We start from the raw sequence: 24,774 nt of genomic DNA, 5'->3' as shown, positions 1-24,774 counted from the left end.
TTTTCATGAACATTTTCGCTTTTATTTTCAACACACTTAAAACCAGAAACCTATGTTCGAAACAATTTTTTTTGAGAATACTGAAATACAAAGTATTTCACACACAAGGTTGTTACTGTAACACAAACAGAAGTGAGACACAGAATATGCTGATGTGTTTTATATGTGCTCCAAGTCATCACAAGTTTAAGAACTGTACCACTACAGAACTGCCACACAGGCTTGAAAAGTGAGCATTTGACTGTTTTTAAGTATCACCTCTGCATTTCTAGTATTATGCATTTACTTGGAAACTTCCTAGCAATGGAAAGAGGACAAGATAATTTTGTTTTCAAGGTTTGTTTTGAAAGCACCATGACAACAGACTGTTCAAACTACTTCCTTACAGAGGGAAGCCTAAACAGAGACAATTATTGCAGTTATGGCTTTTTAGGGGTAATGTTTATTACTATCTACAACAGGTTTGTGAATATACAATAACAAGCAGAATCAGTACATCCTGGTAGTTCCTCCTAGAAAGGAAAACTAGCATTATCCTTTTTAACAAATTTTAAATTTTTTCTTTCTATACTGAAGAAAGCAACTTTTATATTCTATACAAAATGCATGAGCTTGGCCAGGCACTGACCAGCTTTCCCTTCTAGATTCTGTAAAACTAAACTAACCCAAACACTCAAAACTTCTCTGTTGGTTAGCAGCAAGGAAGTTCTGCCCAATGTATACAATAAATAGATTTCTGCTCAATTTAAATTTATTTCAAAAAGAGGCATGACTAAACGAGTTGTATTGGACAGTGACACATGTATCATGCTCCATCACCAAGACCTTAAGCTTAGTCAGAAGGGGAGAGAGGAATGGAGTAAAGGGAGAGGAATGTCTGTTCTGAAACAACTGAAAAGATTTATGCTGCACTATGCTTTTCCCTTGAAGGTCCCAAAGAAAGGTTTTCTAAAGCTACCTCAAGTTCTCACACAAGCCACTTGCTTCAAAATTCAATTTTGAACAGCAACTTTTCCTGACAAACTGAGACATCCCTGCAGTCTGAAGCTTAATAACATTCCTGGCTTGGAACAACACATTCATCACTCTTCTCTCCTCATCGTTTGCTTGATCGCTTTTCATGCTTATCCTTTGTGTGCTGGTTCCTGTTTCGGTGCCTCGGAGGAGAGTAGCTGACTCTCCTTCTGGACTGAAAGCTGGGTGTGTACGGATGAATTCTGCGCTTCTTTGGTTTTTCTTCTTTCCTGCTTTTGTTTGGCTCGGGCTCCTTACTGTCTTCCTTTTGCTCACGTTCTTGGTCCTGTTCTTTTTGAGACGGCAACGTGTTTTTGATGGTATTAATAAGAAATCTTTTATTTGTACCAGCAAGAGGACACTTCAACCTGTAAAGACATTTAAAAGTGATCAAAACACAAAATAAAAACATCCGGAAACAACTCTTGAGATTTTTAACTTCAATAATTTTAAGACAGGTTTGTGCTTTTGGCTTTCCTTGCATGCCACCTAGTGTAAACTCTCAGTACAGAAAGATATGCTCAAGGTTGTCTCCAATCTCCTTTTATCTTACTCTTTATAAGATTATATAGGTTCTTCACTATAAGGGTGGTGAGGAGCTGGAATGGGTTGCCCAGGGAGGTTGTTGATGCCGCATCCCTGGAGGTTTTTAAGGCCAGGATGGATGAGGTTTTATGCATCTTGGTCTAGTGGCAGGGCTCCCTGCTCACGGCAGGGGGGTTGGAACTTGATGATGTTTAAGGTCCGTTCCAACCTTGATGATTCTATGTAAATTGTTTTATTTCTGTACAGTGAAAATCCACATTATTATCACAAGGTAGTGTGTGCAGAGGGAAGCAGAGGATGACAATATATTATGTATTTTAAGGTTGAGAGTGCTTATCTTAGGTATTTGGGAATAACATTTAATAACATATTCTAAGTTAAATCAGAATGATCTACAAGATTATCTGCTAAAGTCAGCATTATTTCATAAACTGAAATACTTAGAAAGGAAAAAAAAATACACTTGCATGACGAACCCAATCAGCTGTAGTAAAAAACAAGACACAAGGCATACAGATTTTAATTTATCTTTGGCAACCAACAAACAAAATATTTTCTTTTTCTCACACAGAAAGGATACTTATGCAACTCTTTTCTATTGTTTCTAACCTTCTCCTCTTGTGGCTTAACACTTCTGCACATAATTTATTAGCTAGTTTTAGTAAACCATTACTCTACATTTATTTAGCTATTTGGTATCAGTTGTATGCTACTTATTCCCAATTTATCATGTCTAAAAGAAGGGACTGAGAGAAAAATAAGTTTCAATATATTCCTGCAGTAAGCAGAAATCACTCTGAAGACTTAGTTTATAGTAGGAGCTACCGTGGTGTTTGGCTTCACAACATTTTTGAGTCTGTATGCTAATGGAGAAATTACAGGATTATTGTAAAAAAGCAGAGCTGTTGGAAATCACAGTACCACTTACTGAATCAACTATGGAGCCAAAGAAACCTAACACCACAACGTTAAGATCAACTACTCAAATATTTTGTGTAAGCATAGAAACTTTCCTCTGGCCATTTAAAAAATCCTTGGACACCTCTGAAGAACTGAGGTATCAGACCAAGAAGAAAATTGTAATGAAGATCTCATCTGGTTATTCAGCGTGCTTGATGACTTTTAACTGGACATGCCAATTACTGTGGTGTTTTGCTTCATGTCTGCCTGCTAGGTATTATTGATGATTGTTCTTGTCTTAAATCCTCAAAGAACTTAGGAGTCAGTTCAGAAGTATACATTAACCAGCCACACTGTTTTATTTCCATTAGGTACTTCTTGACATAATCCTACAGCATAACTAGTTCCAGAGTTATGTAAATTGTCTGCACATAAATCTACACCATTTTGCTCAAATCTTGATAAAAAATTAAAAAAATACCCCACTTTAAAAGTCTAGATCTGTATCTAATATAGCAGTTTTGTAAAGTGGGGAGATAGCATTTATCCATTAACTGTATTACTAAGGAAAAACACAAGGCTAACATATGTTAGTACAATGGGGTTTCTACTTCAAGGTACATTAGCTAGAACATGGTGCTGAACATGCCATGGCACAGGTTCCACTCAAGACACAACACAAATGAGCCAACAAGTACATCCTCTGTATGTCTTCTGCCAGCATTAAACTGTTGTACCACAACACTTCCTGCCAAGAAGGGCAGTTTTCCAGGCAAAAGCTGTTTCAATTCTGTCTCTTTCCTCTTGCTTTTTCTTAAAGAGCTAAAGCATGTAGCAGGGCTCAGTCTCAATGTGCCTGCCTCAGTTTCCCTTTGTGATTCAATTGATCTCTGTCTCTCAGTTTCACTGCACCTAGCCTGGAGTTGGAGGGTTCCCATGGGAAAGCAAAGCACATAGCAAAGTCTGAACTGGTAACAACCTTGAAAGTACAAACAGAAGGCCAAGTTGCTGTCTGTGCTGCCAGCTGCTCTCCTGCATTGAAGAACACAGAGCTCAGCCACAGCTAGGCCAAAGGGAGACAAAACAAGAATGGCTAGACAACCAAGAAAAGTGAGAAAAAAGGTTCTCTCATTTTTTCTCTGTGTTTCCCTTTTGTTCTCCAAGAAGGGATTTTGCAGGTAAGTAGTTAAATAACAGCAGTCAATCACTATTCTATAAAAGCCTGGTTCCATCTTTTATCAGAGAGACTCCTGCACGCTTTGCCTAGGTGGTGTGCTGGACCTTCTCTCCTCCAGCAGGGAAGCCTGTTTGAGTGGTGACTCCTTAGGAGGCTGGAAGGGACACCCCAGCACACCCAGAGGAAGGATAAGAAATATCAGATCCTAATATATGAATTTTTATTCATATCTACATTAACTAGTTTTAAATCTTAAAGAAAGCTTTAACTTTTAAACTTTGGAACTTTAAGACTCTAGGAGAGAAGACTGCAATCACTGTCTTAAACATTGCCTTAAGGTATTATTTTTATCACTGCTCTAGAGTATTAAGAAAGTTGCTAGCACTCAAACAATTAGCCTTTGTACCAGTTATTGGTTATCTGGCTGTTTGTTAGGTTGCCTTATTGTTTTGTTATCTTAATATCCTAACATTTGGGTAATCGGATTTATGCCTTTTAGCCCAATTTTTAAGATCTTCTACTACTTACAGTAACTTTTGGTTTTGTGCATATACATCTCATTTGCTATCTTGCCCTGTAAGGGGCAACGCACTGATTGAGCACTAATATATACAGCACCAGAATGAGACAATCTGTCCTAAATAAATTCACCTTGCTTAAGCACAATGAGAACTGCCTGGGCTATACTAAGAATGAAAACTGATGAGAAATGCAGGGCTTCAGAGTCAGTTAAGACATGCCATTAGTTTACCATCAGTGACAAAAGGAAGCCAACAGGCTTTCACAGAGCAACAGTTAAGTTACAGCACTGAAAACAAACATCAGTCATAGAATCATTAATCATAGAATTTCTATTGCCAGATTGGAAGGGTCCACAAGGAACATCTGGTCCAACCTTTCTAGGATGGAACATGACTTCGGTGAAGTGGCCCAGCACCCTGTCCAGCTGAGTCTTAAAAATATCCAATATTAAGGAACCCACTACTTCGCTGAGAAGATTATTCCAATGTCCAACTCACAGTGAAAAATTTTCTTCTGGCGTCCAATCGGGATCTCCCCAGGAGTAACTCGCACCCATTACCCCTTGTCTTTCCCATGTGACCCCTTGTAAATAGGGAGTCTCCATCTTCTTAGTAGCCACCCTGTAAGTACAGGAACACAGTAATAAGGTCTCCCCAAAGCCTTCTCTTCTCAAGGCTGAATGAACTTGTTATCTCAGCCTTTCCTCATAGGGCAGGCTTCCCAGTCCTTTGAAGCCCTTTGTGGCCCACCTCTGTGGCCCTTCTCTGGACCCTCTCCAGACTGTCTACATCTTTTTTGTATAGCAGTGACCAGAACTGAACACAGTATCCCAGGTGTGGTCTGACAAGTGCTGAGGAGAGTGGAACGATGACTTCTTTATCTCTGCTGGTGATGAACTTGCTCATGTGACCCAGCATCCTGTTGGTTTTCTTAGACCTTAGTGTAGCAGGATGCTTCATCTTTCAATATGCCTGCCTCATTTTCCTTCTGTGATTCAATTGCTTTTTGTCTTTCAATTTTACAGGCCCAGGCCTAGCATGAAAAGATTCCCATGGGAAAGGAAAGGGCATAACAAGCTCTGAGCTGGTAACAACCTTGAAAGGTATAAATAGAGGACCAAGTTGACGTTCATAACACCAACTGCTCTCTGGTGTCAAAGAATACGGAGTTACAACTAGGCCTTAAACAGAGATAAAGTAATAATGAACAGATAAACAAGAGTTTGCTTGATGAGAACAGGGTCTTTGGGCTTTTTTCTGTTTTCCTTTTATTCTCCAATGAGAGACGTTGGAGATACAGCTATATAGTTAAATGACAGCAGTCAATCCACTTTATTCTGTAAAAGTCTGGTCCCATCCTTGATCAGCAGACTTCCCATACACTTTCCCCAGAGGTTGCTGGATCTTCTCTCCAGTGGGAAGGACAGATCAATTCTCAAGAACTAAGACCCACCCAGGGACACCCAGCTGCAGCTGGGCAAGGGTGCAAGATATTAACTCCTTTATGGTCTTTATTAGTGCACTTTAATATTAAGCAATTGTTCATAGTTAAGTTTTAAATGTTAAGATTCTAGAATCCTTTTAAAGTTGATAATTAATGTTCTAGGCCTGGTATAAAAAACTTAGTAATAAGTAAGTTGCCAACATTTTAATGGTTATCCTTTACTGTTTAATTTAACTACAAGTAGTATATTTTATTGTTAAGATTACCTTTTTTGCATTCTAACCTTAGCTTCTGTTCCAATCTCCCTGAAAGCTGTGTGACCGCTTAGCAAGATTTGGACAGTTGGGCAAAAAGGAACTTAATGAGGTTCAGCAAATAGAGTCCTGCACCTGAGGAGGAGTAACAACATGCACCAGTACAGCTCAGGACCTGACCTGCTAGAAAGCAGCTCTGTGGAGAAGGACTTTGAAGCCCTGAAGTTATCCATGGGACAGCATTGTGCTCTTGTGGCCAAAAAGGCCAATGGTATCCTGGGGTGCATTAGGAGTGTGTCCAGCAGACCGAGGGAGGTTCTCCTCCCCCCCTTCTCTACCCTAGTGAAACCACATCTGGAGTATTGTGTCCAGTTCTGGGCTCCCCAGTTCAAGAAGGATAGGGGTTTACTTGAGACACCCCTAAGAGGATGATTAAGGGACTGGAACACCTGTCTTATGAGGAAAGGCTGAGAGACCTGGGGCTGTTTAGTCTGGAGAAGACAGAGAGGATCTTATTCATGTCTACAAGTGTCTAAAGGGTGGGTGTCAAGAAGGAGGGGTCAGTCTCTTAAGTCGTGCCTGTGATAGGAAAGAGGCAATGGATGCAAACTAGAACACAGGAAGTTCCACCACAACATGAGGAAGAACTTTACTGTGAGCATTATGAAGCACTGGAACCGGCTGCCCAGAGAGGTGTGGAGTCTCCTTCTCTGAAGACTTTCAAGACCCATCTAAATTAGTTTCTGTGTGACCTGCCCTAGGTGGTCCTGCTCTGGCAGGAGGATTGGACTTGATCTCCAGAGGTCCCTTCCAACCCCTAACATTCTATGATTCTCTGATAGCTTTGCCATCATTGTAAGTTCTGAAGGGCTGGGAGGCAAGATCAGCTTATGTAAAGTGGACTGAAATACTGTTGACTAGCTAACAGTGCCACAGTACAGATATGAACAGGTTTTCTTTATTATATTTTTAAAACACATGTTATAAGAACACTAAAGTTCCAAACTGCAGCATGCCTGAAGACCAGCTGCAGGTATGACCAGAGCAAGCATGCAGCCTGCAATTCTAGTGCAGTCTTCTCTACAAAATGAACTTCAGTTCTGTGGCAATGTATTCACTCAATGTAAGGGTTCACTTTCTGCTTTGCATGCTTCAGTAAGCTAAATCAAGCTATTCTTACCCACAGGTAAGTCCCACAAACCCCAAAAATCTCTCCAGAATGGAATGACGAAGTGTCACCATCTCATTTTGAGCAAGAAAAAAGGTTAACTCTGTTATTGCAAACACAGGTCAAACTTTAACTCTACTTTTGACATTTTAAGCCAACTTCTGCGCAATAAAAGAATTTCCAGCCAATACCTGTTACCAAGAGTAGTAGTGCAGTTTAGCAGAGAATGTACCACACAAGCTCTTAACAGTAAAACATGCTGACACCATTTAAGGCACAAGAGTACATTGCCATGAGCCACAGTCTCTTCTCTTCTGAGTAACTGGACACATCAAACAGGCTTGGCACAGTCAGCCTCAGCACACAGCATAAATCAGATCTTTCCAGGAAACAAGAGTTCATTATGTGAGAATTTACAAGTACATTTCTACCACTTCCAAACTGCCACGGAAAATACCCCGTACTTAACAGAAGAGTGACTGAAAGCAAAACAAACAGAGCTGCTAGAGGTTGTTTTGCCAACCCAGCTAATCTGGGCTGTTATCTTTTTACAGGGGATCTCACAAAAGAAGATGCCTGGGATGACACTGAAAGCTTTTATGTATGGTCTTGGCAGTTGATGTAGCTGGCAGAACTTTGGATGGGAACCGTGCTCTGATTCCAAGATTTCAGTTTCTCCTTCTCTCCACATTCAAATGAAAGAGATATAGTGGAATCACAGTGCAGTATTTCTGCACAGTCATGCAACACCCATTCAAAGACAAGATTCAATACAGTATTTTGCAGTTCCAGTGTTCTCACACCCTTCAGCCTTACCTTTGTTATTTTGTATTCTGCACTACTTCAGACTAACATATTTGATACTCAACAGAAAGTTATTTATAGGAATGAAAGCAATTTTAGGATTACTTTACAATAGGGTTAAAAATAATTTAATGCTTCCAACTTTTATCTTCTTTCTGCAACTTCATCTAATCTTGCAATGCAGAGATGAACAAACCATCCTAAAATATCTCATTTTCCATATCTTATTTTAGGTAAGCTTTTAAAGCCAAGAAGATTACATTTAGTTCAGCCTTAGCTCACTTGCTACCAAATCTTTGAAGATCAGACCTATACACTGGGGGGGTTGGGAGCAGGGAACACCTCTAGAACTTGTCCACACAGTAGCTCTTGTGTGGCATTTTAAATGCTTTTCTCCATTAAAGTTTTTAGCTTGACTTTGCCTAGACACACAATAAAAATCCCAATACCTTACAGCTTTCGTCTATCTGATGAATCTAGGACATATTTATCTGTTTCAAATGTTCTTACTCTATCTGTCCATCACCTCCCATCCTGGATCCAATTGGCCCTTCAAGTGTTTCTGACAGCTGCTCTCTTGTCTTTTCTCATCTCAGAAGTTCCAGCATCACCAAGATTTAGCCCCAGATTCTGCTCTCTTTTGCTCAACTTTTGCAGGATTAAGATACTTCAAGAAGAGGATTCTTCCTTACCCATCTCTCATAGCTTTTCTTACTTGCAATTAGCTCCACCAACACTTGAAACGGAAACATCATAATCAGAATCTACATCATGTGGGATCATAAGGATATGGGAGACCCCCAACAAGAATCATTATGGACAGAGAGTACATACAAACGGAGCACTGGAGGAACTAGGAATACTGTAGTGTTGAGAGCCAGAATCTTGAGGACATTCAAGGAACAACTCAATACCTGAAAGGCAATATTGTGAGATCTACAAATAGGAATATCCAGTATTTCTTGGATTAACTTGCTATGAACCTAATAACTGCCAATCTAAGCAGTCCTGAGAGCATGGAGGCCAATGAGACTCTTAATCAATGAAGAGCTCATGCAGCCCAATGGCAATATTGATAGTTACTCCAGGTGCAGAGAGTCTCAGGTGATTTCCCTTCCTGCAGATGCTCTTGCCTGGTATCACCACCATTCTCCCTGTTTGGGACAAGCCTGCCTTTTACCGTCATCTAATCCCTACTTGTTGCAGCACCTACCCATGTACTTTATAGCAAACTTGGAAGACATCGTAACACTGGTAAAACATTCCCAAACTGGAATACTAGTAACACTGTCCCATATTTCAAGGCTGAGTCTTTGTATAAGACTGTGGGCTAAAGGATGACCACTTGGTATATTTTTTCTGTACCTGTCAGCTAGGCTAGCTTGGATGCTTGCAACTTGGGCTCAAACAGCAGCTGACTATCCATCTCGCACAAGAAGACAACAAAAAGTTAGGTAGGGTTGCCTGGGGAACTTCATCAAGCAGTGCACTCAAGCTATGGAGAACTACTTGCTCTGGGCAGTAATGAAGCAGTGGCTTGAACCTGAAAGCAGTCCCAAAACCATGTTCAGAGGCTTGCTGGCTAAGGTTTTGCTTCCATCAACACCCACCAGAAGACACTACTCCTTTGTAATGGAATGCACAATATTGTTCCCAGGGAATGCCACCTCCCCACACACCTCCCTTTAACCAAATCCTGTGAAATGCCACTGACTTCAAAAATTTATTTCCCAGTATCCAGCAATGGCTGGTGCCCAACATAAACTGGAATCAGTGAAGTATGAGCAGTAGCAGCCTCTGCTTCTCCTTACCCAAAGACAGATGGCAGAACAAATCTTTTCTTCATAGGCCGAGTTGCTTCAACTATCCAGTGCCAATGCAGGATTGATGGCCTTACACTAGATGTCTCCAGGGTTTGTGCATCTCTTCTCCAGGACTCCTCTGACAAAGGGCTGAGGAAATCCCAGAAGTCCTCATGAAACACACCTGCAAGCATTTCGAGTTTGGCAAGGAAGGAAGGTTTTGTGTTTACCTGTTAAGACTGCTTTTAGCCAAGCTGATGATGACCTTGTCTCTTTGCTTCTACCTTCATGCTTTTCTGGATTGGGTCTATTAACATACATTTTCATGAACTAACTTTTCTGCTAATTTCATTTGGTATCCACAAAGCTCACAGAAGTTACCTTCCTCACAGTAGTTTACAATTGCAAGGGTACATGTCAGTCCTAGATTTAACTACTAAAGCCCTTCAGGTTTTCCCATTTTGCTGAAGTGTGATACTTAACTCCTTTCAAATATCTTACGGGTTATGTCATCTCTCATGTGTACATGCAATACTTAGTTGTTGGGCCCTTTCAGAAGGACCAGAACAGCATAATGGGGTATGAAAAATATTAAAGGGAAGAGAACAAGTGTAGGCTTCTGGCTGCTGTTCTGTCTCTTGCACTTGCAGAACTAGACAACAAAGACTTATTGGCAGCCTGTCTATGGCGGGCTTTATAGCTTCTTTATGGCCGCACACACCAGCTGTACACTAACCTATGCCAAACTCTCTGGCAGCAGATTTGTGACAAATTAGATTACTACCAGTCTCTCCAAGGCTAAATTCAGAAAGGGAAAACTCCCTAGAGAAGCATCATACATTAAAAAAATAATCTCTGAGTGCAGGATATCCTGAGCTGCAGACTGCCCAAAGCTGGGATAGCACCTGGAGGAAGCACAGCTACCGTGTTGTACTTCTCGTCACTTCCTCCCTGACCACTGACGGAGACAGGACATTGCAGACATGGATCCTTTGTTTGACCCAGTATAGCTAGTCTCATGTTCCACTGCAGGTGAAAGGATGCTTACTTTAACAGTCTCAGTTCAGGATATCACTCAATCCTTATATAAACAGTATTCCTCTGCCTGAAGGCTTCTTGACAATCCCCTCATCCTACACAGCTAGCACAACCCTGGCCTAGCCAGCCACTCTTTCACTCTAGTGAAATCTTCAGCTGTTCTGAAGAACAGATCACCATTGGCTATCCCCTCCTCTGGCAGGTCTTGGACACCAGGCTTTAGCAAATTGCATGTTACCCTGAGCTGATCATCATAGCCTGCTGAGCAGACCACTACTCTTTTACAGACAAGGAAGAAGTAGCCAAAGCCAGGAGTGGAAGTCCATACACGCTCCTGGCAGGTATTCCTGACTGCACAACCAGCAGTAGAAGTTGCATAGGGACACCTGGTTATCTCCCAACAGAAATCCTCAGTTTCCATATCCGGAAGTAACTTGCAAATCCACAGTAACTGGATGCACGTAACATCTCCTGGTGCTGATTATCTGCACTGGCTTCCCTGGCCATTTGGCAAAGCTGACAGGGTAAAGTCCTGCTGTATGAGTATAGCTATAACCACTCAAGGGGATTAAGTCAATGTAACTGTTTTAACATTAAAGAGTATAAACAGCAATCCTAGCAGAAATACTGGGTAAAATATATGAAAATCCCAAAACTTGTTTAGAAAACAAAGAATTAACTGCTTTCAACATGACACCATTTGAATCTCTTCAGAGCTACTAAAACACTCAGAGCCAAGAAATCAGGCAAGAACTTCACTAACTGTGCATGCTTATCTTTTACTACTGTTGGTGGAGGAAAACAAATCATATCTACAACGGAGTTTAACACAATCAACTGATGCACTACTTGTGTAAACATCTCAAGCTCCACTAGCTTCTCATCAGTGTCATACACGGTATTTTAAGTTGAATGACTCTTCTCAGAAAGTTACTACTTTGTCAATTGCAATTACATGCATTGCATGTCATGATCATCTAGCAGTAAAAACTGAAATATTGCACTGAAGAATTACTACCGTATTTCATGTAAGATTTAAATACAAATTAGCCCATGTGTTTTAACAGGGTTTTTTGGTATTTAAAAATATCTCCTTCCAAAATCGGATTATACATTGAGTTCATTTTTGGCTGCAATTTACACATGGATTCTCTACTGGAGGATAATTTATTGGTTTTATTAAGGGTTTAGGTTTCTTTGTCAGGCCATGAGTTCTTTTAACTTAAACATAATCCAACCCAGCATGCACCCTGAAGTTACCCACTGTTTTAACGACTCATGAGGTTTCAATCCAAACTTTGCAATTCAGTCTATTATAAGGAAACACTATTACAGAAGCTACTACCAGTTCTCCAACTGCTTTGACCTCAACACGTTCAGTCAAGCAATTTCATGCAGCAAGAATTTACTTCAGCTTCTTTTTTATCTGGACTCAAATTTTTGCCCAGGCAAATTAGTATCTGGATAAAGACAAATTATTTAAACATTAAGCAAATTAAAAGGTAGAGAAGATTTCTGTCACACATTAAATGTAAAATTTATTTTGGCATTGGTCATAGCATTCATTTCGTCTTGGCACAGCTTACCAGCCCATAGCTCCCATTGTTTCAGCTCTGGTTCTCCCACGTTTTGCCTCTTTAAGCAGCTCTTCCACAGCCTTCCTAAATATGAGTAAAAGAAAAAAGTTACCACTTGTGGAACACAAGAACTTGGCACTTTCTGCACTTAGGTAAATAAGGTGGAGAGCTTCTCCGCTGCAATGAATTTAGCACTAAAGAGGCTACCAGAATCACCTGGACTTTCTTAGTAAGACAATTCAGCTTCCTATGCACCAAGATTAAACATTTTGATATATTAAAAGCAATTAAAACTGTTGCAAATATAACAATTGCAATATGAATTGAAGAGTAGAAATCAAGCATGTAACACTGGTGTACTACCCTGAAACGCACACTTCCTGTCACTTCACTTTGCCAGTGCCCCTCCCTGCTGTCACTTCACTTAGGCTCTTCCTAAAGTCTTTCAACCACAGCAGACTTACTTTGAGCTCAGGTAAACACCACCAGCAAAACAGCAAGCAGTCAGATTACAGTAAAATCACTGCAACTACCAGTTGTCAAACTGCACTAGCTTCATAAAACAGAGGGTTCATCTTTTTGTCTATGACCCATTACCATCCAAAACGACCAACCTTTATATTATAAGCATTTTCTAGAACAATCTGACCAGGCTAACACTAAGACAATTAAATAACTATGCTCACATAAAAAGTCATTGGAGACTTTAAATTATAAAAATTATAGAAAACTCCTGCAAAGACAAGTCTTCCAGTTCTCTTTACAAGTTAATTTCAATCTCAAATAAAACTTCAGTAACTGCTTTACAGTACATGGTTGAAGTTAATGGGAAAACCAACCGAGCAGATAATATAAGCCATGTACTATATACACTGAATGCATAAACTAACAATTCTGTTAGTTAACTCTAAACAGCTATATATCTCAACAAAAAATATCTGCAAGACAGAATACGGAAGTTATGCACCTGGCTGTAATACCCAGTATATGAAGCTAAGCATTAACAACACTGACACAGTAAGAATGAAAGCTTGAGGAACTGAAAGTAGGAGGTAATAAGAGACTATTTATTGTTTAGCTCTCCCAGCTATGATGTGCCAGAATGGCTGCTGGCATTTGGACTACATGAACAACACAATCATTATCTTGATAGTATGAGTGCATAGACTGTGCAAAAAAGGTAACCAACAACAGGGTTCAACTCGAACTTCAAGGAAGCCATGTCCCATCATGTTGTTACAGTGTTATCAACAAAGCAGGATTTTGATGCTTTGCCACAGGTTAAAAAAAAGCCTGAGTATCAGTTTTGTTGTGAAGCCAAAACTGAGACTAGAGAAGTCATCATCTAATAGCAGAAACATGTCTGAGAAGAAAAAGAAGCAATTTATATGGCAGGTCTATGTGAAGATCTAACAAGGCTCTAAACATCTAACAGAGTGGTTTATCACCATTTAGGCTGTTAAAAGTCTACACCGAAAACACAAGAGGTATCAGCTTTAAATGAATACACTGCACATGCACAACAGGGAATGAAAATAAGCTGAATAGAACTTCCTTCAGTAGCTAATACGAAAATGTTATGCAGTTACATAGCTGCCTACATCTGTCAGTCTACGTCTAACTTTCTTCAGTTTGTTACGACCTTAACATAAGCCTTTACTGCCTCTCTTCACATTTGTGATTGTGAATTTGTTCATTTGTCAGGATAGGTTGGTGACATTTTATAAACACAGAACTTTTTCTTCTGTCTGTATTGCTTTTGGGCACCGTTTGTTTTTCCCTGGTAACCGAAAAAAAAAACCTGTGCTAAATGAGTGTAACATATACAAAGGTGTTGCTACACTTTCTACAGGTACTTTGCAATTCTACTTGAACAGGGGTTTTTTTATACTTACAGCTAGCTATCATGGAACTACTTCCTCACTTTAGTGTCATTTCCAGGAAGCAATACCTTAGCTAAAGATTCCTAATCAAGTGTCCAGAATCACTCAAGTTCTCCATATTGATCAGGATAGACAGATAGATAGATACCTTTATCCAAAGGGCAATCATTTCATCCAGCAAAAGCTGAGATTTGCGTCAGACACACAAGCAAATACTCACAGGTCAGCTTTTTCCTTTGAGAATTTGCATTTGAAAGGTTTTGCAAAGGAAAGCATTTTAGATTCCCACTGAACCAATAGTAGGGAAACACACCAAAGCTGTAGTATTGATTCTCCATGCACTAGTCTATGGCACATTGGCTTAAGGTTTCTCTCTCTTCTGTAAGGTCATTAGTATGATTTCAGCAGCAGCTGAGTTTGGGTTATTTCAAATCCTTTTTTAAGCATGTATCTGACTGCAAGAATATGCTGCATATCCTGTAATAGCACAGGCACTCATGGAAACTGAGCATCTATCCAGGTAAGCTGTCACTTGTTTAAGTTACCTGCACCTAGATGCTATGTACAGTGCCAGGAGCCTTGCCAGCTCCTGCTGCCTGCCCAGGTAGAAGCAGTGGGCCACACGGGACAGCTACTGCCAAGAACAAAAAAAAAACCAACCCAGTAAGAAACACAGGCTCTGTCACTGGAACATGGGATATGTTGCACAGGTCTCCATGAATTTTTTTTTCATAATGTTTTTTGGTCTAGACCCAGAATTTGGTATCTGAGCAGCTTGAGCTAGTTCAGAGTGATGACAGTGGGAACACATGGCCTTTATATAAGCTCGTCCTGAGCCTGCAAACAGCAATGTCACATGAAGAGGAGGAAAGAGGAGAAAAAAAAAGTCTGACTTTTACTCAACAGATACCAAACATAATGATTCTGTTTTGAGGAATCTGACTAGGAGGCAGACTTAAAGCCACTGTATCTGTCATTATATTATAATTAAAATCATAAACCAAACTATGTGAGCTACAAAGCATTAATAAAACACACATATACACATTTTTAAACAGCTATGATTCAGTTTTAGAGGAAACACTGTCATAAATTGATATGGTGACACCAATTCTGTTAACTTAGGTAGGAATTATAAGCAATTAAGGATGTGAGACATTTATTTTGCACTAGTTATATCAAAGATCAGACTGACTTGGCATCCATCTTGGCAGCCTTACTAGTTGACATCTTCCTTTCTTATCAAACATTGTTTCCTAACATTGGTCTTTCAACATCACTCTTATTCACTGCACCTTTACAAAGCCCTTTTGACTTGCACAGAGAAATGTGCAAATGAACGAAAAAATGCTCAGATCCTCTTTGAAATAATGTGTTTCCACTCACTGAACTTATATCCTCTACACAAGTAAGCCAAAAGCTTGAAAGCTATGCAAACAAGGTTTTTATATTTGCTTTTAGAGGCCTCTTGGGACTCAGCATTCCTTGCTCTCTTCATTTTTACAGCTTGGTTACAATACAAACAGTCCTGTGGCTGTCAGCTTCAACTCTAAGAGCAGTAGGCATGAGCAAAGGGAATGCAGCATGCAACTTTTGCATGAGAAGAACCCAAACTCTGGAAGACCAGATTGATAGGAGGGAAAATTAGGGACAGGGGCACATTAAAGTACACTCTCCTCGTTCTGGCACCTTTTATAGCAAGCCTCTCTTAAAACTTGCTGTGGCAATCTTTTTTGAGCAATCGAGCTTAGCTGCAGAACTACAGTAATGTTTTTTATCTTCAAGAGTATGGGCCAAGACCTTTTTATATTTCTGAGGGATTACATTTTTTCCTCTATATTTTAAGGTTACAAGCATAGCTCCCATTGCATAAACCCTAACATAAATGTACGCCAAAGAATGTGAGAATGTTAAAGGCTCCAAAGTGAGGAAAAAACAGATGTTTTCTATTCCTCACTCAGGGAAAGAGCTTCATAATTTTTTCTGAAAGATCCAACAGATAGACTGAAGAATGAATAACTGATAGTGAAGAGGTACATTTGATACAGTTAAAAGCAATGAAAACACCATATCACTACAGAAACCTCCCAGTGTTTGTAACCATAGACCATTCCATTAGGACAAGACCTATCATGCTGGATCTGACAATTGAGAGAGACCTGACAGCTCCATGCCCAGGTTCATCCAGTAGCAAGGCTGAAAATCTACTCCCAGCAGGCACATACACACACCACATGTATACACACACTGCTGGCCACACTGATCACAGACACACAGGGCATCTGCACCAACAGCTTCATCCTACTCTTCTCTCTAACCAGAGGCACCCCACTGCCTCAGTCCAACTCCAGTTGTAGTACAGACCCTCACACAGAGTTGGTTGTGACTCCCCCGATTCCCCAGCACCCAACCCCACTGCACTCCTGCCTGTAGACACAGGCACATACATGTCTTTCCACATATATGGAAAGCCCCCAGCCCTACAGTCTCTCCAGCAACTGTCCAGGACTCCCTGTTGCCTCCAACACCTAGCTCCTCTTGTGGTCTTGCCCTCAGAGACAAACACTCACCCTCCCACCTTATTCACCCACTCACCAGCTGATCTGACTGGATCTTCACTAGCAGCCACATGGTCTCTCACTCATCCACACCGTGCCTTGCAGCACAGATAAATGGGTACTCAGTCCCACTCCAGTGGCCTACACTTAGTTTCACTCATCCTCTGAGGTCTCCTCAGTTACTACCACCCAATCCTCCAGCCTGTGGTCCCAGCCCAACTGCTGGCATCCAGACCTGCACTTGCTCCAGTTGCTGACACCATGGACAATTGGTCCCTACAACTCCCGGTTCAACTCCAGTTGCTAGCACTGAGATGCACATCCTCTCCCCTCAAACGAAGTCCAAGAAAGAGTGAGAAACTAATTTAACAGGAAGACAGGACATACTACACTGCAGGGCACAGTCAGTCAAGTGTACCAGCCACCAACCTATTTACACAGGACCAAACTTTTTTATTCCCTTGTTCCTAATTTTTCCAGTCTTGCTTCTCCTCAAATCACCTGAACCCATCCCTTTCCCTGTCTTTGGTTCCTTCCCTACATATCCCATAATAAATCTTGTGCAATCTCAAAACACTATTCTTCTGCACCCCATAACGCATCCCACACCCCTAGGCAGCAACACCCTTAAGTCCCAAAGGTGCTCCAGCATTGACTCATCTTGATGGATGTTATGCCTGGAGGCCTGGGCTGTCTCCTGGGACCAGCCCTGGGAGGGGCCCTGAGAAGATGCTCATTCCTCTGAGTACTTACTATGGGTTCCCACATGCCACTGTGTCCCTGTGCTCTTCTGGGCTCACGGAGATGTACTTCTGATGGCCTGGTGGCTCCTGCGACAGGCCTGTGAGAAGCCAAGGCTGAGCACCATTTGGGCTCCACTGGACACCATGAGGGAGAAAGGCTCCAGCTTCTCTTCAGACCTCTGTGGGTGTGCCTGGCAGCTTTCAGCATGTAACCTACCAAACTGACATCTCCACCCATGCCATCATCTCATTAAAGATCCTGATGAGAACTTCTTTGAAAAAAATATCTACTGAAATTGCTTTACAGCAAGCAATTGGCTACGAAAGTGCACAGGCCTGGAGCAGGAGGGCAGCATTCACATTCAACATCTTCCAGAGTCAGAGAAGGGACATCTTTATCAAGCACATCTTCATGAAAGACCTCCACAGCATTAATAACTGCAGTCTATACCACTACTATTCAAGTTCAAAGGCCAGGCTGCTCAGCTACTGAGATCCCCAAAATCATGCTTTAAACCTATTTCCTGAGTCACTCTAGGTCCTGGCAGCAGGCTGCAAGGCCAGGAAAAAAATTAGCAGTTTTTCAAACCAATTTTCTCAAAGTAATTTTATGCTGACTATACAACTTATTTTTAACCTCACATAAAACTGGAAATAGAAGTGGCTATTGGTATTCTGATTACATCTGAATAATTAATATCAAGACCTTCAGTCAAGTAAAGGACTAAAGATACTGCCTTCTACAATAAAGGAATGGTAATGAAGGTCAGTGTTATTCATAATTGACTCCTGTGAGCTGTTTTATCCTATCTGCTCACACTTACTAAGAAAACTGATGAAAAGCGATAAAGTCTAAGCCACATCATATAAAGCAAGAATGAAAAGAAGGTAAAAATTATGCCACAAACTTCCTAATGTTTGTTCAAAGGAAAAGACACTCCACATCAGGCATATGAATGCTCTCATTCCTTGTTGATTAGGTTTCTTATTCATTTAAATATTCTATTTGTCAGTGCCATGAGTGCTATTTGCAGCGCATCTCTGTGCTGATATTCCCATCAGCTTAAGTACTGTACATACCACTCCATTTCACACAGCAACTTGAGCTTGCAGACCACTTTTTTGTCAGGAATGAGAAAGAATGGCATACTGAATCCTGATACTCTGATTTTAACTGTTGAAAACAAGAACTATAAATTACATTCTTCAAGGCACAAAGCTTACTTGTTAAAAAGTCTAAGTGGGATGCCTGTACAGCAAAAACATTAGATCATTGATTCTCAACTACAGGTCTCTTGTTACAGAATTACAGCACTCCCTGTGATTCAGAGCAGCACGGCCCTAGGAAACAATTCCAAGTAAATGATGCTCTAAATAAGCTTGGTAGGCACTTCTAACACAGTATGGTATCCAAGGTTGTGAAATATTTATAGCTGTTGAAAGACAGAAGGGATTATGGAAGGATTTGGACACACATTATAAGGAAGCCACTTCCTTTACATTCTCAGAGAAGCAATGTATTTTCTGTGATTCAAACACACAGAAAGACCACGAAGACAAGTTAAGAAGGGGAGGAGGGGAAAAAAAAAAGTTGTTCATTTGGGTTTTTTTTTGCATAGGGATGAAAATGGCAAACTCTGTAATATCGCAAATGATATTTAGTAGAAATTAAGCAGGAAAAGCAGGCACATAAGCTTGTGGGAAAGCAAACTGAACAGACCCTAGTAGCCAACTTTTTTTTTTTCTACTCACTCTTGAGTCTATTTTCACAATACAGTTAACTATATAATAACAGAATTCAGCCAAGAATTTTCTTAGAATCACACTGTGTCTCAAGACTCTGGGTCTTCTCTGACGTACCAGCAAGTTCTCTGGAAAAAATGTCAGTTCATACTTTCAAAGGCAATTGGGTGAGATGAAGCAGAAAATAGTAAAATGTAGACAAAATTATTACTTTACACACCTGTGGTATTTACAGCTTTAAAATTCAGAGTACACAACAGTCACAAGTTAATTTGGGAGTTAGTATTCAGCTTTGATAGCAACTATCACTTCCTATTAAAGTGAGGAAAGCATCAAACGCTAGGTCAAGCAAGAGTCAGAAACAGTAAAACTGAAAAACAGTATCAGGAAAATGTGGTAATAAGGCTGAAAAAGAACAAGCAAGATGAAGAGTCCTCTCCTTAGATAATAAGAGAAAGCCAGCATGACTGACTTGTCTTCACAGCTCACTGTTTAGAATGCTGGGACAAAAATAATTGCTTCAGAGCTCAAAACACGCTCATAAAAATAGTTATGCTTCTCTTTCCCTTGTGGCAGGTTAAATAAATGCACATACAAAAAAATTAAGCTGTTATTTAAGACTTGTGTATTGTGAGAGAAGCCTAAATTCAGAGAGACTACTGACAAAATTCTAAATGAAAACATCTTTAAACACTCAAAATCTACCTAGAAGAGTTAACACTGTGGCTAAAGAACAGAAATGCCACTATTTGTATACCAAGGCTGTTTTTTCTTTATGAAGAGCCTAAAAATTATAAAACCTAACTACCATTGCTGTGCTACTTACAAGAAAGTATGATCAACATGTCTGTGATTATGAAACAGAGGATTAATGTCCACAAAACAAAGGAAAAGGATAAAAAAAGGTCTGTATTAGACTCTTGAAGACTGTATGAAGAAGCATGTTTAGAGCAACAAAGAGCCAAACACGACATCCAAATGCATGTAGCATGTACTAAATTCAGGGTGCTGCTAGCAAAGTGAGCTGTTTACGAAAGCTGAGGGTATGAAAAAGTAACTAATGATCCAGGACAGAAGGAAGTACAGTACATTGTACTTACAATGAATTCAGAGACAATTAAACACATAAGGAGGTGAACAGTAGCATGGGTTGAAGACACTGGACAGCTAAACTCTACCGTGTACCACATTTAATAAGTAATACTGAGCTTCATCCTTATTATCTACCATGCTGCCATGGAAAAGAGGTAACAAATTCTAACTAGGCTTGAAGCTATATAAAAAGGATAAAACTTCAAATCTGGTTTCTGGGAAGGAGAACACCACAAGGAGATTGTGGAGCAGTCAGTTATAACCTGTGAGTGAGTGGCTATGGCCTGGGCTGCCTGGAGGACCCCAAGTCCCCAGCACAGCACTAGCAGCCAAACAGCAAGGAAGAACAGTGAGAAAGCTCCAACTCCTGATGAATAAAAAAGGTGTAAAGTTGGCAGTAGTAAAAATAATGCCTATATAGAAAGAAGCTTGAATAATTAAAACTGATGATCCAAGAGCAGAAGTAGCTTACCAAGCATTAGAGGCCTCTTAGAAAGCATCACACTCTCTAGCCCTTCCACCATGCCACTGTCATGGCTTTTGTCACATTTAAAATACTTGCCAGATATAAGCATGTACAAGTTATTTTCAATGAGCACTCTTGGACACAGTTTCTTAAAAGTTAAAGGAAAGAGCCACAGGGAGCACAGTTCAGAAAGGTTCTGGTCATTGATTCACCAGAACAGTTTTAAACAACCACAAGAAAGATGCAATTAATCACAAACAAGCTTGCAAAAAATATAAAAAAATTCCAATACCTACAAACAGGATTATTACCCCCCAAATCTGTGATATAAATACTTAAAGTCTACTTTGAAAACAAGATGCCTGCTTTGACTGAGCATCTAAACACAGAAATCTGCATTTGAACCCTCGGCGTTTGCTTGGGAGCACTGTGGCTCAGTACACGCAGCAAGATGAGTCCTGTCGTCCCAACAGAAGGCAAGGCAAAAACAAGTTCATTCGTTGTTAAAATAACTGGCAAGCATTCTGTATAATTCCGTACAAATAACAGGGCAGTTTCAACAACTAGTCAACTGGCACAACTCCAACACTCAAAGTCACAATTAGTAAGAGCAGAAGTATAACCTTTTACTTATTATTTTATCAAGTACACGTAATCAGCAGTTTCCAACTGATGAGAGAGGAGCCACCTAACGATTGTCAGTCTTGTTTCTAACTGGCATCTACGTGCTATCACACGAAAAACTGGGTGTTTTTTTTTTTACAAAGTAACAGATTTATTTATTTTTTTCTCTCTACGTAGGAAGGTTTTGTTCCGGCTGCACCTCCCTCAGCAAGCGCTTCCCAGCTTTGTCCCGAGGGCAGGGGCACAGGCTGCAGGCCGCACACCCCCCCGAGGCCGCTCACCGCCGCCGGCGGGGCCGGGCCGGGCCCGGGCCCTCCCTCCGCGCCCCCGCCCGCCCAACCTCCGCCTCACGCCCGGCAGCCGAGGCCCTCAGGCGGGAGGGGCCGGCCCCACGGCCGCAGCCGGCTCCGAACACACCGCCGCGCAGCGCTGGGGCCCGGCCGCCCACGACCGGCCCCGCAGCACGACTTGTGCTGCGCGGAGCCCGGGAGCCCGTCCCGTGTGGCTCCGGACCAGCGCTGCCCGGGGCTGCTCAGGGGAGAGCCCCGCCGAGCCCGGGAGCTCCCGAAGCCGCTCGGCCGCCGCCCGCCCCTCACCTCTCTAGCTCCGGGTCCTCCTCCATGGCGGCACGGCGAGGGCGGGCGGCGGGGCCCGCTCTCCCTTCCTGCGGCCCAGCTCTCAAGCGAAGGCCGGCGCCATGCCCCGCTCACGGCCCGGCCCAGGGCGGAGCGCAGCGCTGGGGCAAGCGCAGAGCACGGCGAGGACCCCGGCGGGGGAGGAGCCGGGGCGGTGCGAGCCGGGCCGCCGCCACACCCCGCCGGGCACCTGCGGCCGCGGGCGGTCGCACCGGGTCCCCCGAGACCCTAAAGGGGAGAAGCGGGGCGGGAGCTGGCGCGGTGGGCTCCTGCCAGCTCCGCTGCACGCCAGCGGGCCCGTCATAAGCCTTTGAGCTTGCGGTGGAAGAAAGTGTGGGGCTGTCACCGCTCCCTCGCCCGGGGCCGAGCGGGGACGGGCGGGAGAGAGCGCAGCGGCAGCGCCGGGAAGGGGGAGAGGCTGCCGCCTCCCACCAGCACCGGGGCCTTCTGGCGGGCCAGCAAGGCCGCGGGACTCGGGCGGGCGGGGACAGGTCTCCAGGCAGGGCAGGACGCGGCATGACCCGCGCAGGCAGCCCCCCCAGGCCGGCAGCCCCCCCAGGCCGGCAGCCCCCCCAGGCCGGCAGCCCCCCCAGGCCGGCAGCCCCCCCAGGCCGGCAGCCCCCCCAGGCCGGCCCCTCCTCCGCGCTGGCCCCTCCCGCCGCCCCCGGCCCCGCTGCGATCAGGCGAGTGGCGGGGACACCCCGGCCCGGGGCTCCGCCGCGGCCCGCCCCGGCGCCGCTCCCATAGGCTGCGGCCCGCCCCGCCGCCCGGCCCCGCGCCCCGGGCTGCAGCCGGAGTGGCGGAGCGCGGCTGTCACTTGGGCCGCTCCGCTGCTTGGGGCGGGGGGCGGAGGCGGGAGCACCGGCCCGGCCCGGCCCGGCGGAGTCGCGCTCCGGCAAGTGCTGCCTGGAGTTTGGCTCCCGCCAGGCGGAGCGGGCGGGCGCAGCCGGGCTGAGGGGCGCGGCGGCGGCTGAGGAGAGCGCGGCGCGGAGCCGGCGGCGGTGAGTAACTTCTCTGCCCCGCCACCGCGCCAGGCGGCTCAGCCTGCCCTCGGGCACCGGCGGCGGCGGGAGAGGCTCCGGGCTGGGCGGCGGCCGCAGCCCCTCCTCCTCCCCTCGGCCGCGGCGGTGGGGGGCTCCCCGCGGGGGTGGCGGGGCCGGGCCTGCTGCGGACGCCGGGGTGGGCCGCCCTTGGAGGGCAACAAGTCCGGGAGAAAGGCTGCGGCCCCGGAGCCGCCGTGCGGGGCTGAGGGGTTTGCGCCTGCGAGCGGAGCCCCGCGCCCGGGAGCCCCGGGAGGAGCGGCGCGGCCCTGGCCCGCCCCGGCCCCGGGGGAGCCAGGGTTCCTGCCGGCCTCTCCGGGAGCGCGGGTGCCGCTGCCAGCGGGGCTCTGCCCGCCAGCCCCGAGCCCGGCACCTCCCGGCGAAGCTGAGAGGGGAGCTCAGGCGCCGAGGACCTGCTCCAAAGGCACCTGGTCGTGAGGTCTCTCGTGTAGCCTTATTGAAGAAGCTGCTCTCTTAAAAGGAGTCGAATTACTTACTGCCTGAGGGGGAGGCAGAAGAACAGCTGCAAGCAAACCCTGCTACAGGAGCTGGTTTCAGGTTGTGTGTTTTACAGCTGCGCCAGAGTGACTCGGAGCTGTACGTGAAATGTCTCTGAAGCCGAGGTAGTTGGCAGCTGTTTAAAAAAGGTTAACTCTAGTCCTTGGCGCTCTGTTTTTTCCCCCATTTGTTAGCTCTTATCATTGAAAACGTGGTTTACAGAGTTAAAACCTTGTCTCTATTAACTTTAACAAGGCATACTTCAGAATTGTCATTGGTCTTGACAGAATGTTAGCACTTGGTCAACTAATTGAAAAACCCGTTGCTGGAACTGTGATAGTGACAAATCTGACAGTCCCTTGTGACTTTTCTTGCCATGTTCCTAATGCATAGTGCTGATTGTTTACTTCTGTAGAAATCCACTATTAAGTACTTCTGAGCTTTGTTTAATTCCTTTTCTAATTACATGATACTGTAGGTTTGTGTTTGTTTTTGTCTCTATGCAAAATACAAAATGTCTGTTAGGGATTAGTTTTGAGGTACGTTTGATAGTTTCTGGAAATAAATTTCAGCTCATAAATGTATTTGAGCTTCTGTTCGAAAGAGAAACTGTTCTGAGCTTGGCTTTCATTAAATAAACACTTTGAAATACCTTTTTTTTTTTTAGTGATTTTTTTTTTTTACTCTACCCAATTCCTTTTGGCTTTGGGATGCTTTTTTTCTAAGCTGCAATCCAGCAGCAGATCAAGGAGGCTTAGAAAGAAACATCAGATGGTTTTGGTTAGTGTCCCTAGAACTTGGAAAATAAACATGTTAGTACCATATGCTGCTCTGACTTTATTAAAACAAATTTCCTCAAAATGGAAACAAGGTACATTAACATACTTGCTAGAACCATGACTTAATAGGGTCCCTTATAATTTACTCATTTATTTATTTTTTTAAACGGTGAGCTCACAGAGGGAGGAATCTTCTTTACCAAACACAATGCTATATGAAGTGATTAACTTCACGTTCAGCAGGCTTCAGAGAGCATGATTGTTTCCAATTAGATTTTTTTAAAATAAAACTATAATGTTGTGTTTTTAACTGTTTGTATTATTGCAATTCTAAAATCTCTGGATATCGCAAAAAATCCACCAAGCCATAATTTTACAATCACAGTTTTCAGTACTGAATTTCTAACTGTACTGACCCTTAACTTTGCTTAGTGACTTCAGCAGGAGATAGCCCAGGGCCTTGGACTC

The 24,774-nt window shown here is 43.2% G+C and overlaps 2 protein-coding genes across 8 annotated transcripts in view; one reads left to right on the top strand and one right to left on the bottom strand.

Moving 5' to 3' along the window:
• On the bottom strand, positions 1–22,096 carry POLR1D (RNA polymerase I and III subunit D). Of its 4 annotated transcripts, none has more exons than XM_051636174.1 (4): positions 21,951–22,096; positions 12,255–12,329; positions 4,657–4,779; positions 1–1,382 (listed from the first exon to the last, which is right to left on the bottom strand). In XM_051636174.1, the coding sequence occupies exons 1-4, from the start codon at positions 21,974–21,976 to the stop codon at positions 1,097–1,099; spliced, it is 510 nt and encodes a 169-aa protein (XP_051492134.1). In that variant the 5' UTR covers positions 21,977–22,096; the 3' UTR covers positions 1–1,096. The 4 variants fall into 4 exon arrangements, with proteins under 4 accessions (XP_051492134.1, XP_051492142.1, XP_051492151.1 ...); XM_051636182.1 differs by lacking the exon at positions 21,951–22,096 and adding an exon at positions 9,640–9,814 and having other exon boundaries at positions 12,255–12,325; XM_051636191.1 differs by lacking the exon at positions 4,657–4,779 and having other exon boundaries at positions 21,951–22,092.
• Positions 22,097–22,789: 693 nt separating this feature from the next.
• LNX2 (ligand of numb-protein X 2) overlaps positions 22,790–24,774 on the top strand; it is a 62,305-nt gene continuing 60,320 nt past the window's right edge. For all 4 annotated transcript variants that reach the window (XM_051634008.1, XM_051633998.1, XM_051633980.1 and 1 more), the window contains exon 1: positions 22,790–22,990. The gene's annotated coding sequence lies outside the window, so the exon portion shown is untranslated. The remainder of the gene's footprint in view (positions 22,991–24,774) is intronic.

Source organism: Apus apus, chromosome 1 (genome assembly GCF_020740795.1).
Source record: "Apus apus isolate bApuApu2 chromosome 1, bApuApu2.pri.cur, whole genome shotgun sequence".
Lineage (NCBI taxonomy): Eukaryota > Metazoa > Chordata > Aves > Apodiformes > Apodidae > Apus > Apus apus.
The sequence above is the reverse complement of the archived record's forward strand: the minus strand, read 5'-3'. Positions and strand labels throughout refer to the sequence as shown.

What these genes read in the sequence shown, in the direction of transcription:
- POLR1D (XM_051636174.1), bottom strand. Translation starts at nt 21,976, where the DNA reads ATGGAGGAGGACCCGGAGCTAGAGAG. An exon ending in ACAATGGGAGCTATGGGCTG is followed by an intron (nt 4,780 to 12,254) that starts GTAAGCTGTGCC and finishes CTGTACTTACAG; the next exon opens with GGTGGCTACTAAGAAGATGG. An exon ending in CCAGAAGAAAATTTTTCACT is followed by an intron (nt 1,383 to 4,656) that starts GTGAGTTGGACA and finishes ATGTCTTTACAG; the next exon opens with GTTGAAGTGTCCTCTTGCTG.